This window comes from Protobothrops mucrosquamatus, unplaced genomic scaffold (assembly GCF_001527695.2).
Source record: "Protobothrops mucrosquamatus isolate PMUCROS unplaced genomic scaffold, P.Mucros_1.0 scaffold533, whole genome shotgun sequence".
Classification (NCBI taxonomy): Eukaryota; Metazoa; Chordata; class Lepidosauria; order Squamata; family Viperidae; genus Protobothrops; species Protobothrops mucrosquamatus.
In genome coordinates, this window is record NW_015386840.1 from 403,538 (window position 1) to 424,178 (window position 20,641).

General features: G+C 38.5%; 1 protein-coding gene across 1 annotated transcript in view; it reads right to left on the reverse strand.

Moving 5' to 3' along the window:
- The window catches only part of NIPBL (NIPBL cohesin loading factor), a 98,623-nt gene that overhangs the window by 35,162 nt on the left and 42,820 nt on the right, over positions 1–20,641 (reverse strand). Inside the window, exons 16-21 of the mRNA XM_015816946.2 lie at positions 12,049–12,280; positions 11,273–11,424; positions 10,374–10,454; positions 9,783–9,883; positions 8,733–8,871; positions 7,605–7,687 (exon numbers count right to left, since the gene is read on the reverse strand). Coding sequence (XP_015672432.1) covers positions 7,605–7,687; positions 8,733–8,871; positions 9,783–9,883; positions 10,374–10,454; positions 11,273–11,424; positions 12,049–12,280 — 788 coding nt within the window. The remainder of the gene's footprint in view (positions 1–7,604; positions 7,688–8,732; positions 8,872–9,782; positions 9,884–10,373; positions 10,455–11,272; positions 11,425–12,048; positions 12,281–20,641) is intronic.

The following is a 20,641-nucleotide window of genomic DNA, read 5'->3' on the forward strand; positions in this document are numbered from 1 at the left end:
GGAGGAGATGGATTGTTTAAGTTTAGACTTTGGAGTTAGAGATATTAATATTTGTTTACTTGTATTTGAATATTAGCCTAGGTTGGTTTGGGAAGTCCGGGGGGTGGGGGGATGGGTTATAACATTGTGTAATATCTGTGATGTATTTCTTTTTTTTTTATGATAAAAACAATAAAATTTTATATTGAAAAAAAAAAAAGAAAATCCAAAGAAACAATGGAAGGAATGGGAAGTGAATTTTCTGAATTCCCAGATGACCACTTGACAACTCAGTTACAAGTAAGTAACCAATTCTCCATCATCATTATCTCAGTGATCCACACATATGAGTGACAAAACAAATTCATATCTACAAGAGTATCTTGTCATCATGAAGTGACTGAAAACATGTTCCAAAGTGGAATAGAAGCCCAGTCTGCAGCTATGGAAAAAAGTGAAAGACTAAGCCTAAGTGGTCACTTTGTTTAACTCCACTACAGGAATGGTGCCACATGATCCAGCTAAAAAGCAAGAGTATAACAACCATCTAAAGCAGGGGTGTCAAACTGCCGGCCCACGGGCCAGACACATCATCCGGAAGCCACGCCCACCCAATTCCCGGCAATGGCAAAACTGTCACGATACGTTGTGCGACGTCACATGACGTCGCAAGTTTGACATGTCTGATCTAAAGTATGGCGTGATCATTTCCAATGGTGGGGGAAAAGATAGATTATACTATATGACACACTGATTCAAAAGGAAGGAAATATCTGAGCAAAAGACAATTTTTCCTAAATATAATATAGAATATTTGTCAAACAGTTCTCCCAGTAGGACAAGCTGATGTCACAGTTACTAGAAAAACTACACTTCATGAGAGGAGACTGTTGGTGATAGCCATGGAGAGACTCTATGAATAAGCAGCGATGAGGTACTGTAAAATATATGGGAGTAAAGGAAAAGAAAAATACGCTAAACTTTTAATGAAATACTTTAACAAAAGGATTAGAAAAAAGAAACAAAGTAATCTACAAGGTAGATCTTAATGGACAATACAACCAAACTTTGTTCTTCCAAATACAAGTAAAAAACAAAAAAACAATGGATGTGAAATTTCATGGGATAAAATTACTGTTTCTACAAAGAATTTCTACATATCAGAATAGAAAGACAGAATAGAATAGAAAGATTCCCAGAAGCTACCATAATCTCCTGTATCTCAAGAACGGGATGAAAAAGTTTCTCCAATGCAAGGAGAGGAGATTGAGAAGGCAGAGGTATTTGTAGAAACAAGATGAAGCAAATGGTGAACCATGGCTGTCAATGCTAACATGATATGATGACATTATGGTTGGTTAACCTTTTATTTTTGTCAGATTCTGATCAGCAGAATAGACAAACATGCCTAAAACGGCCATTCCAAGAAAAAATGGATTATCAAGAGACCAGATATCTCCTTAGCCCCAATTGCAAAATATTACACATTACCCGACTCAATTTGTAAACAGGTTGACCAAATGGCATCTGATAATGGTCACCATTAATATAGTTTTCATTTGTGGGTCGCTATTCTAGTAGAGCTGTAATTCTTGGTGAGTATGTTCTTGTTTTCCGACATACAAATTGCCAAGATGAAGATGGAGTGTGAGATATATCAATGCTGTAAGATGCAAAAAGAAGGCCAGACTTTATGCCATCTTTTTTATATTTACCAAGGAACTAACATGAAAATCTGACGACAGGGACAGCCTTAAAAAGATGCCAGTGTAATCTAAACTACAAGGAGCTCAAGCTCACTGAAGTGTTGCAATGCTTTATGCCTTGACCAAGCACCTCAGATGCAGGCTGTTCAGATATGAGCTCCTCACCTGGGCATGGATGTATCAGTGGTGAGAACAAGCAGAGAGAACATTTCCAGAGAGATTTTCTTGACTCAAGGCTGAACTGACAGGAGTAGATGAATTATGTCCGTACCTGGAAAAGTGAAATAGAGGTACTAATCCTATAGAAGACACATCCCAAAACGGACAGAACAAATAAATGAAGTTGCAGCCTTTAAATAGCTTAGCAGTTGGAAAACCACACAGGTCAATTCTTATTAGGGAAGAAATTGGAAACGGCTGAAGCATATGGAGTCACATAAGCAATAGGGCTTAAACTCATCTGTGTGTATCTACTGTCCTTACGAATCAGAAAATCTGAAAAGGAATAAAGGAATATTTCTTGTAATAGATCTAGAAGCTGAGGTGATCTATGGACCGAATAGAACAGCTTGAGCTTTGTGGTGAGATACCCATGAGATTATGCAACTAGAAGTCAGTTATTTAAAAAGCAAATTGTACCTTATTGGTGGAGGACCACTATGTACACTATTCATATAGAAAAAACTAAGGTAAAAGTATCATAATCCTCAAATTCAGCATCGACAATGATAATGAGATGTCAAATAAACCAAAGAGGCTTTAGAAACATAACAATTAGGTTCAGAACACAAGCTCCATTAAAAAATTAAAATGGACAGCAGGTCCTAAAGCTCAGACCAAAGGCCAAACTCTTTGTAATCTTCAAGTCCTAAAAAAACCAAATTAAAAATGATGGAGATAGGTCATGACAGGACAACTCATATGTGAACATCTTCAAGGAGACAAAAAAAATCTAGTATTTCAAAAAGCTGTGTGTCATGCAATCAGCCAAAGCATATTTAATTAATGAAATTCCAGAACATGGAAAAGGTCAATGTGTGTAATGATTGCTTGAGTTGTTCTAGGGAATATATATCATGGACTAAGATTATGAAAGACGGATCAATGATACTTCCTCGAAAAATCACATGGAACCTACTGGGAGACATACTTAGTACTGTAGTTAAGAATCAAGTCACAGGTTCAAGATCACTTTTGGGCAGGAAAGCTCACTGGTTGATTTAGGGCCACTCACACTTTCTCAGGCCAGCCTACTTCACTGGATTGTTGTTGTTGGGAAAATATACAGCAAATGAATGAAATGAATGAAAGAATGTAATCAGCTGCAATCTTGGCGATCTTGAGATGAACAAAGCAGAAGTTTCATTACTCCTATTGTAAAGAGGGCAATTCAGATGAATAGCTCTTAAAGCATGTCCTGAATTTTCCCTCCAAGATTCAATGTCCATGGGTGAAGAGGAGCTTTTGTGGACTAAATAATAGTTCAGGATTAAACTAACATTAAATTAAAATAGTAGTAGTAATTCTTTACTAAGTTGCTATGCCAGCAAAAAGAAAAGAACATTAAGTTACAGAAATCCATTCAATAAAATTAGTTCACAACAATCAGTAAAACCAATATTTAAAACTAAAATAAACAAAGAACATAATATTTAAGAGAATATTCTAATGAAAAGTATGTGTATATCTTTGATAAGATAAAATACTACCTAAACTACCAATTCTAATGAGAGGTCCTACTTTCAATGTTTTTGTCCAGTTCCCAATTTTCCCTGGGCTCAACCTAAACAAGACTGAGCAGTTTTGGGTGTTTGGACTTTCTGCTACCAGAGATCTTTCAGTGTATGTGACACCACCAATTTGTGAATTGCACTGGTTACTGGTGTGCTTCCAGATGTAATTCAAGGTGCTGTTTTTCACTTTTACAGCCCTTCATGGGTTGGGACTGAGTTATTTAAGGGACATCTCTCCCCGGTTGTTTCTACCTGTCCTACCCCATCTGGCAAGATAGGCATGCTTCAGGTCTCATCAGCTCAGAAATGTTAAATAGATGGGCTTTTTCTGTCAAGCACTTGTCCTCTAGAATGTTCTTCCTTCAGAAGAATGTTGGCCCTAACATTCCTTCAGAAGAATGTTGGTCCTAACCCTGTTGGCTTTTTCTAAGATGCTAGGAACCTGGTTTTGTCACAAAGGTTACAAATGGTGATCACATGAGCCCAGGACAGTGCAACAGTCATAAATACATGCCAGTTGCCAAGTGCCTCAATGCTGATCATGTGACCACAGCAATGCTGTAAGGTCATAAGTGTGAAAACCGGTCATAAGTCACTTTTTTCAGTGCTGTTGTAACTTCAGTCACTAAACAAATGATTGTAAGTCCAGGACTACCTGTAACAAATAAACAGAGTTGTAGGGATAAATAAGAGCAGATAGACACAAGGGAAATGTGGAGGACCCTAAACATAAACATCAGTATATGAACTGGCAGCCAGTGAAGAGGCCTGTGATGTAACAAACATGGGGATAGAGCAGAAGGTCCAGAACAAATTGAATGGTAATAGAATCAAGGAATATAGAGAATTGGAAATAACTGCCAGAATATTATTACAATCGTCCAGCCATGAAACAATCAAATATGCACCAATACAGCCACAGTCTTCCCTGTCAATTCCCTATCCCATGATCAGACGAAAAACTGAAACCACTGTTTGAAGTGGGTTACCACAGTTAGTGGATTATAACAAAAAAGAAACCAAATCATCTGTGATTAGCATGTTTAGTAAACACCTAGCCTTTTAATGGAAACTTCTAAAAAGAAAAAAAACAAAGGGAAAAGTTTATGCCTATCCAAGAGATATTTGTTCTTCCAATGTCGGAATTCATGTTTATAAAATGAGCCTTTAGGCCAAAAAGTCAAAGGCCAAACATCACACCAGAAGGATAAGGTATTCTGATGAATATTTCCAAGGCTTTGAAGATTTTTTTTAATGAACAAATTAAGAGGACTAATAAACTAGTGAATTAATTTAAGGGTGTAGTAGAAAAATAATAATAGAATAACAGAGTTGGAAGGGATCTTCTTGGAAGCCTTCTAGTCCAACTTCCTGTTTAAGCAGGAGACCCTATACCAGTGGTGGAGAACCTATGGCACAGGTGACAGAGGCGGCACTCAGAGCCCTCTCTGTGGGCACGTGCACCGTCCCACCAGTCCTAGGCCTTCAGCTGGGTTTTATAAAACCTTTTCGCTTTAGGCTTCCGCTGCCATGTATAAAAAAAAAGGTTCAATCAATCAGTCAGTTTCAACTTCTCGCGGAAAAAAAAAGTCTTGCAAAGTTGGAATTGATTGATTGAACTTTTTAATCCCACCCAGTCTGCTGTTACTACCGCAGCCATGCCCACCCAATGGGCCACGCCCACCCAATGGGCCACACCCACCCGGCACTCGACAATGCATAAGTGGGTTTTGGGTTGCAGTTTGGGCACTCGGTCTCTAAAAGGTTCGCCATCACTGCCCTATACCATTCCAGACAAATGGTTATCTAATCTGCAGACAGGATGGATGTCCCAAAGGTGCTTTTTCAAAAGGCAACTTGACTTTGTTTTTTTCTTGAAAACATTTCTCTTCTCATCCAAGAAGCTTCTTCAGTTCTGCCTTTTAAAAAAAGCATCTTTGGAACAACCATGACTTGGATGACTGAAAATCTCCATAGACATCTCCAAAGATGGAGCATCCACAACTTCTGGAGGGAAGCTGTTCCACTGATTCCACTGTTCTCACCAATAGGAAACTTCTCCTTAATTCTAGGTTGGATCTCTCCTTGATAGGTTTTCATTGTTACTACTTGTGCTGCCCTCAGGTGCTATGTGACAGCCTGTGACAGCCCCTCAAATATTGGAAGACTGTTATCATGTCAGCCCTAGTCCTTCTCTTTGTCAGATTAGCCATACCAGTTTTGGCAACCATTTGTCATATGTTTTAGCCTCCAGCCCCCTAATCATCTCTGTTGCTCTACTCTGTACCCTTTCTAGAATCTCTACATATTGTTTGTTATCATGGTGAACAAAACTGGATGCAGTATTCCAAGTGTGGCTTTACCAAAGCAGTATAAAGTGGTACTAACACTTCATGTGATCTTGATACTATCCCTCTGATGATGCAACCTAGGACTGCATTGGCTTTTTGGCAACTGCAGCATACTTCTTTAAGTGGTTGTCCACTAGGTCTTCTAGATCCCTCTCACTGTTACTGCTGTTGAGCCACATACCACCTATTCCATATCAGTTCATTTTGTTTTTCTTGCCTAAGTGTAAACCTTACTTTTCTCACCACTGAATTGCATTTAGTTGGACAGGGCCCAGTGTTCAGTCTATCAAGAACTTTCTGGATCTTGAGCCTATCTGATTATCCATTCCCCCACCCCCATCCCCCACCCCCACTTAGTGTCATCTGTAAATTTGATGAGTTCTCCTTCTATCCCATCAGCTAAGTCATTTATGAAAATGTTGAAGAGTATTAGGCCTAAGACAGAACCGCACTGCATGATTCCCTCCATGTAGATATAATTCCATTGAGGACTACACATTAAGTGTGGTTGGTCAGCCTGTTAAGAATCCATCTAGTGTTGATGCTGTTTATCCCACATTTTTCTATCTTACCAAAAAGTAGTAAAAAATAGAATTTCAATAAAGCAAAAAGATGTTTTATTTATCAAGAATATGTTAATACCATGGCATTAAAAAAAAACTCTGATCAGTAGGATCTAAAATCTAGTAATATGGTACAACTGGCATGGTTCCACCAGAAAACTGGGTAAGCTCTAGAAAGTTACAAATGGTCCTGAAGTGATGTATAACTAATATATGACGCACATGTAGAACAGGAGTTTCATTATTCACACTGTCAAAGGAACTTTTCTGCATATACCCAGTCTGTTGTAGAATGACTCTTATTCCAAAAATGAGAGAAGAAAAAAACTCAGTGATGCCCTTTTCACTAGCAGAACACTAATGGAATTAATTTATTGAATCCTAATTACTTATAAATTAGTTCTCAGTGAGAACTATACAGGTAGCCCTCAATATACAACCACAATTGAGTCCAACTGCCCCAAGGGAGTTGTCAAGTGAGTTGCACCCCATTTTATGACCTTTTTGCCACAGTTAGGCAAATCACTGTAGTTGTTAAGTGAATCATAGGGTTGTTAAACAAACCTGGCTTCCCTCATTGAATCTGCTTATTCAAAGCTGGATGGGAAGGTTGCAAATGTGATCACATAACCACAGAAAGTGCAACTGTCATAAATACATGCCGGCTGCCAAGTGCCAGAATTTTGATCACATCACTATGGGGATGCTGCAATGGTCGTAAGTCTGAAAACTGGTCATAAGTCGCTTTTTCCAATGCTATTGTAACTGTGAATGGTCACTAAACAAATGGTTGTAAGTCGAGGACTGCCTGTATGTATGTTTTATAACTTAGAATTTTAATAGAGTGAAGACAGGAATGATATTTAGGCTACAGAACCATGTAGTCAATCAGTTTCTGAATATATTTATACATGCTGACAGTGATTACTGTTAATATTGTTGAAAAAGTATTTTGATGAATGATCAAAACCTACAACATTTCAATTTTAGAGTAAGAAGAAAAATAATTAAAAGGTAGAATGTTATTTCTAAGTATTTAATATAAATGGTCTCCAGTTTTAAATTAATATTTTCTCTGAAGATATCTGCTTAATTGTCTACATTACTTTTAGCAACATATGCAATGAGCTGTGCTATTAGAATTAAGATCTAACTCTATCTTGTTTCCCATTTCCACATTGTCTTACTGAATATTTAAAAAAAACCATGGGCACAAATTAGAGTTACTCAATAAAAATAATTCATACAATACACAATGTGAGATCTACTCACTTCTTGAGAAAAATAGAAAGGAAGTTTTGTGCTGTCCTCATAGCTGTTTCATATGAATTTGTAATGAGGACATCCTGATCAATCTAAAACAAAACAAAACACAGTTACTAAACATGTATTGAAATTTATGTAACACTGGATGGATATATACAGTTCTCACCATAGATGACGAGGAGCAAAATGGCAATAATGCTGTGATGTAAATTAGGAAAAATATTTATCTTTATTTTACAATTAAGAGGCAATAAAGTATTATTAACACACTGTAATTGGGGCTATGACTCTTACTTGTAAAAGTGGTACATGATGTAGTAATTAGACTTTTAGCAAACCAATCATCTCACTGCAATCTAAGTGCAATTTTAAAAACTGCACTGATTGCCAGTAGGTTCAAGGCTGAATTCACTGTGCTAGGCTTTACCTTTAAAGGCCTTTTGGATGAAATATATCAGAACTAAATTTGACAGGATCTGACTATAATCCCGCCACCCACTCTGTGAAAAGTAAATAGGACTAGACCAAACGACGCATTCCTCAAAATAGCCTCATTCTTTAGAGCAGTTTATTCAGGCGGTATAGGCAATTCTACCCTACTGACATTTTACAAACAAAATCTGTAATTTTCATTGTCTGTGAACCTTCAGCCCTTTTAAATTTGATTGAGAGGCTCTGTCACATTTTTTAATTCAAATTTTCTGTGTGTATAATTGTTTTATATTACTGTTATACAATGTTATAATTTTGTTTGTTATTATTCATTTCCCAGAATTCTTCAGAATTGGGACAAGTTATAAATATGAAGGACATACAGAATTTCTAGAAGATATATGGCCTAGTGTCAGTTAATAGTAGATAGCTAAACTCAGATAACTAAGTTGAAGATTAGAAAAAATAAGTTTCACTTCTCTACAGTTGCATTTCCTTTAATCCATCAGTTCTGTTTCCTACAGTATATCCTTCTTTCTCTACTTCCTCTAGTTTAATTTGTTTCCTTCTGTTAAAAATTTCTTCACTGTCTTCTTTTTCAACTTCTTTGTTATGTACTCCTATGGTTATTATATTTTTATTCCTCACATCAGTGGCTAATCTAAACATAGAAACAATTACATGTTTTCAAAATTGACTCACCTTTTTATTTGATTCCTCGTCAGAACTAGAATCTTTTTCACATAATGGTAGATGCACAACGCATTGAATTAATTGTAAGACTAATGCAGTCACCATCTGAATATACATAGGTTCCCCATCTGTATCACTGCTGTTTAATCTGTTGAATAAATATAAAACTCTTCATTGTTTATCAAAAGTAAAATCAACAACAAACATTTGAATCCATGACAAATTTTCAGATAGTGACTGCTTTCAGATGGAATCAATCTTTGAGAAAGAACTGCATCCCATTCCTATGAGTAAACTTCAGATCTGATTTGCAAATAGAAAGCTACTGTATTCAACAATCCCAGAAGAGTGAAACATACAAAACCTAGGATATGACTGGAACAAATATCAGTTTATACAAAATTAATATTTTCATTCACAATGAAGTTCAAGCATTCTTCACATTAAAAATATTTTTCTTCAATAATTGTTTATATTTCTGAAAAATACATTTGTTTAAAAGCTAGGTTTCATACATGGCTCCCCCTTTCTCCTTTTTACTTTTTCATTGTAGATTTAACTAAGACATAGACCTATTAACTAGCTAAGAGGAAAAGTGAAACCAAGTCTGGGCAGTTTTAAGGTAGCATTGTATTTACTACATTGCACTGATATAATGTGTCATTCTTAACTGAATTTCCATTTAGCCACCAAAACAAACATTGTGGAATTTATTGACTAATTCATGTAAAGTACTTATTTTGTTTCTTTAAAAAAAACCTCTAATATGCCCCAATTCTGCCTGAGTGACAATCAAAGTATGATTCTTTACCCCAGTTCATCTCTTGTATTTTTTGTTCTACAACCGCCTTGCTCTAATAATTCCACCACTATAATTCAATAATCCTTATGTTGTTCATTCATCAGAAATTAATACAGGGCCAATGCAGTTAAACATATGTTAATTTCCATATTCCAGTGGAAGAGGTAAGCATATTTTAAACCATATATATAGATATAGATATATACATATGAATGATACATATTGCATCAAAAATGAGTTTTGCTGTTATATATTACCTGAAATTTCTCAAACTCCTTTTGCTGGTTGGTAACCTTGCAAGTGAAGTAAAAATTTCTTCTAATATTAATTGCCTATGTTTTTCATATCTTGAGAAAACCTGTTTAAAATCAATGTCTTTTTTTAAAAAAATATTGTTCTTTATAAAGGAAAAGCATACAATGGAAAATGTCATTACATTTTTTCCCAATAAACTACCAATCCTATTTTACATGTTCTTAACTACCTCCATCCCTATAGAATTAATTTGTTAAGTTAACTTACTATTGCCAATTATCCTATAGATGATTTACATATTTTATAATTGTGTTTTAAAGTAATTCAGACAAATCTTGAAATCTGCAGCTGCAGCAATGACTAGAATTCTCACTTTGTTGGATGGACAATCTATGCTAGAGATAGACTACATTCTGGCATTTGCACACTGCATTTTTAAAAATTACAATTGCTTTTAGGGCCTACAGTTTAGGAAAGTTTTAAGATGGACTGTTTTTGGTAAAGAAATAATTTAAGTAACTCATGAATCCTTTATTGTTTTATGTACGTAAATACAGAAAATATAAATCTACTGGTTTAAATAGTATGCTTACAGCAGTGACTAGTTTGATGGCACACAACTGAAGTTCACTGACATTTTCTACAAAGAAAGGTGTTATTCCCATTGAAGAAATCTATAAATAAAAAAAGAAAAGAAATTCATTATGGCTGACAAATTGATAAAAATGTTTTAAGTTAAATGCAGTCATTGTTTGTCTTTTAAAATTGTACACATTTTTAAACGAAGTAGTTGTGTTAGTTTACAGTTGTAATTAAACATAATTCTAAGTTTAATGAAATTTTAAGTGTCAAATTGCAAGGGAAAAAACAAATTATCTCTTTGTTTTTACACTACTTCTGTGCTTCCATATTAGCCTAGTGAAATACAATTACAAGGAAGTATGTTCAAACACTGTATAATCCCTTTATAAGAACATTTAGAAAGTTAAGAGGTGGCAGCTGTAAATATCTAGAGTTGGCAATAGTCAGAAAGCCAAATATTTTACAACATTGTTGGCCAGACAGAAAACCAGATGGAAGCTTGTTGTTGTTAATTGCGAAGTCGTGTCCGACCCATTGCGACCCCATGGACAACGTTCCTCTAGGCCTTCCTGTCTTCTACCATCTTCTGGAGTCCATTTAAGCTCACGCCTACTGCTTTAGTGACTCCATCCATCTCTGTCGTCCCCTTTTTCTATTGCCCTCAATCTTTCCCCGCATTAGGCTCTTCTCCTTTTACTAATCTTCAAAATTATATTTGTCTATTCTTATTATATTCAGAACTGTATTTCCACACTACTATATTGAATTACTCTAGCAGACTAACAGTCTAAAGCTTTATTATTAAGCACTGAGGAACAATTATTCTAGTTATTAAAATACCTACTAAAGGAGAAAGTTGTAGTAAAAAGTGTGGGGGGGGGGAAATCAGAATGACATGGATCCAACTTACTTGAAGAATTGTAGTGTCAGTTAGAAGCTGTATCTCTAGTAATTCAGCCAAACTACTAACAATGTCACAAATTTTGTTATACAGCATCACTATTACTCTCTGCTTATGAGTGGAACACTTGGCACGCTTTGCTTTTGAGCTTAATACACCACCTAAAAAAATCAAATCAAATTGCATTTTAGCAATATTACAAATCAGAGGAGAGACAAAAAAATGTCTTAAGGTTTATATTTTTCTCTTTTCATCAATTCATCACATACTTTTAGGAAAAGAAATAAAAAATCATCATGAAAAAAAGAATGAAATAAAATTAACTAAAATAATGTCAGTAAAATTAATGGTTTAAAAACAGAATGACTAGTATTATAGATGACAGAAAGGCAATATGTAAAACAGGCACATATGAATTAAGAACTTGGTAACATTAACTTAGCTAATAGGTTTTTCACTGGTACAGAACAAGTGAAAGCTTAAATAAAGATAAAAAATTAAAGTTCTAAACTGTAGGAGGCTAATATATAAATTGGTTACCTAAATTTTGTTAAAGAAAATTGTACATGATACAGTACAGAATGGAAAAAGTTATGGCAAAATTCACAGAAATTGGGCTTTTCAAAAATAAAAACAAAGATCCATTTTTACTTAAAGGAAATGTTGAAGTAGCCACGCTTCCATGCTTCTTTGTTAATATGGCCAGACAGTAACATCCCTACCTTCAATTTAAATGCCATTAGCCTTTCAGGATAATCAATATATCTATTTATTCTTATACTAACCACCATGTGGATCCAATCGATAAACAGGATCATACTGAGGATAAAGTGTGTTCTGCAAGTGAAACTTAGTGTACTGAATAACTCTTTCTATTACATCTTCAATATATACAGCTTTGGGCATGTTGGGTGATGTCATAATGTTGATAGCTGTAAGACAGGCATCGGCAGATTTTGTGACTCTCTCCATGATCAAGTCTCTCCATAATCTTTCTTCATCTTCAGTATCATTATTCTGTCAAAAATAAGATCATTAGCCTTAAATCTGCTTCAGCAACAATGTGGAAAAATCTCAATAAGTTTTAAAAATCACTTCATAAACTTTAATGAAATATTTATGATTTTCAATTTAAACAATCCTCAAATATATTTTCTAGTTTACTACTAGCCGTGCTGTCCCATTAGCTATATCTAAAGTAATATAATTATTGTCAGGCGCAAAGGATCAGGATCATACATTAGGTTGCAGTTCCTATATACAAGAAACTAGTCAACTAAAGTTCAGCACTAAATTGGCACCATATGAGGGTCAAAGAAATTCAAGAGGGGTTGGACTTAGTGTCAACTCTAAAAATGAGCATGGCTGTAGCCATTTTCCCTATTCATTTTCCTTTGACACATAGAAAGGAGGGAGGGAGGTTGCCAGGTACTTCGCTAGTCTAAATAAACTTTTATATCGTGGGAACCAAGGTCATCGGCTGCTGGAGACTGCAGGCTGGGCGTTACATAAAAAACCCACCAAAAAGATGTATTGGGGAACGTAGTTGCTTGCATAGCCTTAGGGGTGGGATTTCCTAATTTTGTATTGGGGATTGTTACGTGTGGTTTCACTTTTGACATGCCGATACTTTGTAACTAATAAACATGTTCTTTTAGGAATTTGCAAGCCTCGGAGTTCTGCTTTATTTGTCTCTGTCTGTCGGAACCATGACATTAAACCAAGTCTCTTAAAACTTCATTTTCTCGGGATGCTGGGCCCCGACCGCCTACCCACTCACTTTTGGGAGAGCGGTAAAGACTCGGCGAAGACTCGAGATGGAGGAGAAAATTGAAACCGCTGCTAGCCGCAACGGGACTCAGGCTGTCGGAGCACAGGCTGGCGCTCCAGCCACTGAGGAGGCATCACTGGCAGGGACTCGGCTGAAAGCCAGGGTGATCCATCCTGGGAAGCTGGCACCGCAGGAAGGAGCTACAGCCCTAGCGGACCTCTTTCAAGCTGAGGCTGACCCTCAGCTCAGGAGTACTCCTGTAACCGCTGGAGAGGAGCTCTTATTGCTGCCGTCCCAGGGTTCTTCACCTGCGGATGGCAAGAAAGGAAATGGGTCGATGGGATGGGACGACTCCGGAGAGTGGAGATTTCAGTCCGCAGTCCACAGCCCCTCACTCGAACAGCTGAAGGAGAAGTTCGACCGGCTGGAGGTGAAGGATACGATTCCTGTTGTCGAAGAGGTGGGTGCCATGGGGGGAAATGCCAAAAACTGCCCATCTCTTCCCCCCCTCGCCAGAGCTCTAGCCCAACTGCTGGAGCCCATGCTGCTTCACCCATCCCCCAACCAGCTGTGATACCAAACCCTGTATCCCAGCCAAGTCTGTTGCCACAGCCTCGGGATGCCGTCCTGGAGCCCAGCCAAGAGAAGTCCGGAGAGAGGTTCGGCCACGTCCCCAGGAACAGCAAGCCACCCAAGCCCAGCAGCAGGTGCAGGTGGCTCCACCGAGGTTCGAACCGCCTCCCATCAACCCCACTTTTAATGGGGATCCCGAGAAGATGACCTTCTTCTTAAACCAGGTGTGGGCTCATTTAGATTGCTACGCTGATGCCTACCTGGATGGGGCTATGAAGATGAATGCTGTGGCAGCAAATTTAGAGGGGGAAGCTGCCGACTGGGTGACCAACCTCCATGATGAAGGGGCTCCTGAATTGCATGGCATTAATCTATTCATGGAGCAACTGAGGGGTCAGTTTGAAGACAAATCCCGAGTCCTGCTGGCTGAGAAAGAAATCCACCACTTGAAACAAAGAGGTCGCCCTGCAAAGGAGTATATCCGTGAATTCAGGAGTGTTACTAATCAGCTGGGCCAGTGGTCTGAACAGTCACTGATCAACTACTTTAAACAGGGGCTAGACTGCGACTTGCTTCAAGCCTGCATCATTCGAGGTCTTCCTAATCTGTTGCATGAGTGGTACCGTATGGCAGTGTTGCTAGACATCGAGCTGGACCGGCCCCCAAAAGTCCAGCACCACCGAACCTAAGCCGCCGCACATCCAAGAAAAACGCCTCTATGACCGACATCCCCAAGCCTCTGCAGCCACCAGCGTCTCCCAAGCACCAGCTAGGGCTCCAATCAAGTGCTACCGGTGCGGTCAGATAGGTCACTGTGCTATGGAGTGCCCAGTTCCTCACCCTCAACCCAGAAGCACGCCAGTCACTGCTATGAAACCACGAAGAGCTCCCAAAGGGGAAAGAGAAAAAACTAACTGGGCACGTCAAGGCCTAGGTGTCAAAGCCTCCCCTACCGCCGAGCTCGAAGCCAAACCCCAATCTGAGCCACAGCAGATGCGACAGTGATGAGGAAGGCGAGGAGGACCCCATGGTGAGTCAGCCCATTCCCTCTTTTGCCATTCCCGCCAGGCTGATAGTGCCCAAAACGGGCTCACATGAATTTGAACATCCTAATAGACTCGGGGTGCACTCAGTGCTTAATTAACTTACCCACTATGCTCAAACTGGGCATCTGAACCAAGCTATTGTCCCTGCACATGAGGTTTGAAAAGGCCGACTGGTCCCTCATCGGAGGTGCCCCTGCCACGCACCTAACCGAACCTGTGCGTTTGGAAATGGTCAGCATTGGGAAATCATCCGTTTTGTGGCGGTTCCGAAGATGACCGAAGCAGTAATTTTGGGGCTAGCATGGTTGGATAAATGGCGTCCTAACATCTGGTGGGAGGAGGGAATGAGGAAGTTAAGACTTGGGATAGGACCCCTCCTACCTGCCACTGACGATAAAACAAAGATACTGGCCATCAGCGAGATTTGAGGGGAGCCCCACGAAATCCTAAAGACTGTAGCCAAAAAACTGCCAGGGATTCAACTGGTCCCTACTGAATACCGTGATTTGGCAGAAGCATTTAGTGAGAAGGAATGTGACATCCTCCCTCCCACACCGGGCTATGGACTGTGCTATTAAAATTCTGCCCAGTGCCAAGTTCCCCAAACCAAAAATGTACTCTATGACACCCAGAGAAATGAAAGAACTGAGAGATTACATGATAAAAACTTAGCTTGGGGTTTCATTCATCCTGCCAAATCACCCGTGGCTGCTCCCATGCTCTTCAAGGAAAAGAAAGATTATGTGTAGATTTTAAATCTTTGAACGCAGTCAGCATGGAAAATATATACTCCCTCCCCCTGATGAAGGACATGTTAGCCCACCTGACTAAAGGAAAAATCTTTACCAAGCTGGATTTAAGAGAGGCTTATTACTGGATCCGGATTAGGGAGGGGGACAGTGGAAAACAGCTTTTAATTGCCCGTTGGGGAGCTTCCAATTTAAACTGATGCCTTTTGGACTACCGTGTTTATGCAATTGATAAATCAAGTGCTCTGTGATAATTTATACATGGGGGTTTTGGTTTATCTTGATGAGATTCTTATTTACACTGAAACCATGGATGAACACATCAAATTGGTCCATGAGGTGTTAAAGAGACTGTTAAAAGCCAAACTGTATGCAAAACTGTCAAAGTGTGAATTTCACCAGTCATGCCTTGACTATCTGGGGTATCGGATTTCAAATGAGGGGGTAGAAATGGATCCTGCCAAAGTCAAAGCAGTACTAAAATGGCATTCCCCATGGACCCGCAAGCAGCTTCGAGGTTTTCTGGGGTTTGCCAACTTTTATTGTCTATTTATTCCCTCTTTCGCAAAGATAGCCATGCCAATCACAGATTTACTCAAAAGAGGGAAAAGGAGGGGAAAACCCCCGATCTTGTCAGCCAATGCAATGGTCATTAGAGTGCCAGGCAGCATCTAAAAAACTAAAGAGACTCTTTGCAGCTGAATAAGTTCTTAAGCACCCTGACCCTGGACAACAATTCATCATTCAAACTGATGCAAGTGACGTGGCCGTGGGTGCTGTTCTCTTACAAAAAAATCACAGAGGGGAGTTACAAACTTGTGCTTATGCTTCCCGGAAATTAACTGACAACGAGAGGAGGTAGGCAGTTTGGGAGAGGCTTTTGCAGTTTGTTGGACATTGCTGACATAGCGTCATTTTTGGGAAGGGGGAGAAAATACATTTTGAGGTATGGACTGATCACAAAAATTTGGAGGCTCTCAAGACCCCCCCCCCATAAATTATCCCCCAAACAAGTTCAGTGGGCTCAGTACTTTAACCATTTTAATTTCACTTTAAAATATTTTCCTGGGGGGGTAAAAACTTTTTGGCTGATGCTTGTCTAGAATGCCCCAGTTCAAGAGCCACCGAGAGGAAGTAATTAACTCCATTATTCCTCCACAGCAATCCGCTTCTCAAATAACAACCAATCGCATACACAGAGACCCTCTGCTGATCCTAATGATTGCTCACTAAAGGAATTGAAGGAGAAATTAGAGACTGATGCCTGGTTTAAAGATAACAAATCTATATTAACCTTAAGGGGAGGACTAGCTTGGAAGGGTTCTAAGTTATACCTCCCTGATGGCCTCAGACTCCAGGTATTGCAATGGAGTCATGACACTAAGCAAGCGAGTCACTTTGGATTTTTAAAAACATTGCATCTGGTGCAGAGGCAATTCTGATGGCCAAGAATGAAAAAGGACATTGAGAGCTATGTTAAGAGTTGTGCCACTTGTGCTACCATGAAGAGGCGTCCTGGAAAACCACCAGGATTATTGCAACAAGTGGCTGATCCCTCTCAGCCTTGGGAGGAGATAGCCATGGATTTTATAGTGGAATTACCTGAGAACAAGGGAGCAAGCAAACGACATTCCCCTCAGAAACTTTTTTATGTTCAATAATTACTTTATCTTTCAACGAAATATCTATGGTTAAAGCTCCCCAGTAGAAAATTGAGTCCAAAATTCCTTGGTCCTTTCCCCATCACTAAGATCATAAGCCCTGTCACAGTGGAGTTAAAACTTCCATGACTGTTGGGAAAAGTTCACCCTGTGTTTTATTGCAGTCTATTAAAATGTGTGTCAGAATCCCCTTTAAGACCTATTCCAAAAGAGCCGCCGGGTACAGTGGTGGTAGAGGGGGAGACGTATTATGAAATAAAACATATTCTCGATTCTAGGTTGTACAAGGGAAAGTTACACTACCTTGTTACCCCCTTTCAGAAGCTAAATGGGTAAAATGTAAAATGTGAAAGCGGATAGATTAATAAAAAAAGTTTTAACATGCTTTTTCTTTCCCCTGCAGGAGACTCTTTCTTTCTGAGAGGAGCCGACTGTCAACTCTAAAAATGATCATGACTGTAGCCATTTCTCCTATTCATTTTGGGTTGACACACAGAAAGGAGAGATTGGGTTGCCAGGTGCTTCCTAGTCTAAATAAACTTTTACCCCGTGGGAACCAAGGTCATCAGCTGCTCCAGAGACTGCAGGCTGGGCATTGCATAAAAAGCCCGTCAACAATATGAATTGGGGAACGTAGTTGCTTGCATAGCCTTAGGAGTGGGATTTCCTAACTTTGTATTGGGGAATTGTTATGTGTGTCTTCAGACTTGGTTTCACTTTTGACGTGCCAATACTTTGTAACTAATAAACATGTTCTTTGAGGAATTTGCAAGCCTCGGAGTTCTGCTTTATTCATCTCTGTGTATTGGAATCATGACACTTAGGCCATTTGTGGGAACTTAATAACTTTAGGCTGATGATTCGTTTAACTCAGTCCCCCAGCTCTGCCTGCTCTTCTCCTACAATTATTAAGTTTTTGATTTCTACATAATGCTTAAATTCACTTATTCCCAACCATTTAACTTATCATTTAGCAACTGCCCCATTTAGTGACTGTATGCTTAACAAGTTGTCAGTCCCAATTATGGCCACTAAATGAGGACTGCCTGTATGCTTCATTATCACATTAACAACATTGGTTGTTGTTTCACATTCTAGTTCAAACCACCCCTTTAAAATATGCAATTCTTTCAATTGGTCACCACTGGTAATGAAACTTCCTTGTAGTTTTAATCTGTGAACTTCATTATCTAATAACGAAAGCTCTTCCCCAGAAATTAGAAGAGGAGTGTCCTGCAATCTGGGATCTCATCATGTGCACCAAATATTTCAGTCACATAGAAAGAATTTGCTATTACAAGTAGTCCTTGACTTACAACCATTGTTAGCAATCGTTCTAAGTTACAACAGTATTGAAAAAAACATTATTTTTAAAATTCAGTGTAAAACTCACAGTTCTTACACTTATGGCCATTGTCAAATCCCCACACTCACATGATCAAAATTTGGGCACTTGGCAATGTATTTTGACAGTTGCAGCATCCCAAGAACACAATGGCTGCCATTTGCAAAGCTTCCCAACCAGCTTCCAACAAGCAAAGTCAATGGAAAAGCCAGATTGCCTTAACGACCACCTGGTTCACTTAACAAGTGGCAAAAAAGGCAGTAAAATTGGGCACAACTCACTTAACATCCGCCTTGCTTAGCAATGGAAATTCTGGCTCCAATTGTGGTTATAAGTCAAGGATTACTTGTATCTTCTTTTGGAATTTGATTTTGGAGTTCTTCACAAAGAGGGACACAGGAAATTTAAAGAAAAGGCTAAATATGAAGTTATGTATGGGTGTGACGGAAGCAAATGATGTTTTACTAGAGAGATATGAAGAGGCATATTGAATAGCATTAGTATAAACTAGATTTAGCTAGATTTTTTTCTCCCATCTAATTATTTTTGTCCACTTCTTTTCACTCTTTCTGTGTTTGCAGATCATTGCTTATCCCTATAATGTTCTAGTTTTGAATCCTTTAATGAATATTAATTTAAGGAATGAGAGGTGATATTCCTTTCCTATGCTTTTTAATTATTTCTTCTTTAAGATTTAAGAGGACATTCCCTATCAGAAAAAAATCCCTTTCAAATAAGGCATGCTTTTTTAATTGGCAGAATTAATTCTTCTAATTAAGAGCTATCTATGGATTTGTTCTAACAATAGCATTGTATTGTTCACCAGAGTAAAAGTATGGATAGAAATCCATAGTCAAAACAAACCATTTTTTATTTTGGTTTCTTTTATCTTGAATCTCTTCCCACCCCAGTTTAGAGATATATTCCTTTATATAAAATGCTACATCTGAGGAAATACTATTTGTCTACCACACAGATGTGGCTGATCATAGGTGGTGACAGCTATCCTGCAGTCATTAACTTGTTTGGGTCACACAGAGACACAATCACTAACTTGCCTATGCAAATCATACTGGGTTGAATGATTATTACATGTTACATAACTGATTCACAAATCCATGATAATAATTACACTAAATGATAATCTACTCCAGTGGTCCCCAACCCTTGGCCTGCAGACGGGGCCCATTGGGAACCAGGCTGAGCAAGCAGCAGGTGAGTGCACAAAGCTTTATTTATGCAAGTGCAGCATCAGATTGCTCGCCTGAAATCATCCCCTTCCGCCCTGCTGCTGCTGATCCATGGAGCCAAAAGGGTTGGGGACCACTGATCTAGTCTAAATAGACAACCAAGTGGATGAATAAAGCATGCTGCAGTATCACCAGCACAAGAGATAAAATGGGATCAATTAGCAATCCCTTTCACAGCACCCCTCCATTGCTCGCCCTTCCTCTGCTTCATATCTAGCCAATAATGATGTTCTCAGGACCAACCTTGCTGGATAATATAGAATGCCTCACTTTGAGACCATACAAGAAAACACAAGCACAGGAAAATCTTTTTTGCCTCCATATATAAAGCCAAGTTGTCAAAGGCAATCACATGACTATGGGACACTGCAATGGTCATAAATAACCACCAGTTCTACTGATGATACCTCATTCCATGATGACAGATGGAGTCACCCAGCAGTCTCATTTAGATATTGTATAGGAGAGGAGCGAGCACTGCCCCCTGCAGTACCCTCCACAGTAGGAGGCAAGGGCAAGATCTCTCCTCTCCAATCAGAACCAACTGACATTGATCCTGGAGAAAGGAGATGAACCAGCATTGTGTCACTCTCCCCCAATCCTCTGAGTCAATCCAGGGTTCTCTGGTCAATGGTATTAAGACCAAGAGGTCAAGTAAGGTAAGGATTAATAATATATATTCATGCAATCTCCTTATGTATAAACTTAAAATGGGGAGGATAGAAAATTATTTAGTTTAAAATATAGAATAAAACTTAAAATGGGGACAATAGAAAATTTTCAGAAATTATTACTTTTCTGTGTTTTTATTTACCTTTATTGTTGGAATAATTTAGTCTGTGATTCAGAAATAATTATTAATACTATAACCTTTAAAAATGTAATGCTAAAATCCCCAGGCTTTCAATTTTCAAAAACTATTAATCTTTATTTTAATCATCAACCAACACAAAAACATTTTAGTAATAAAATTACAGTTATCA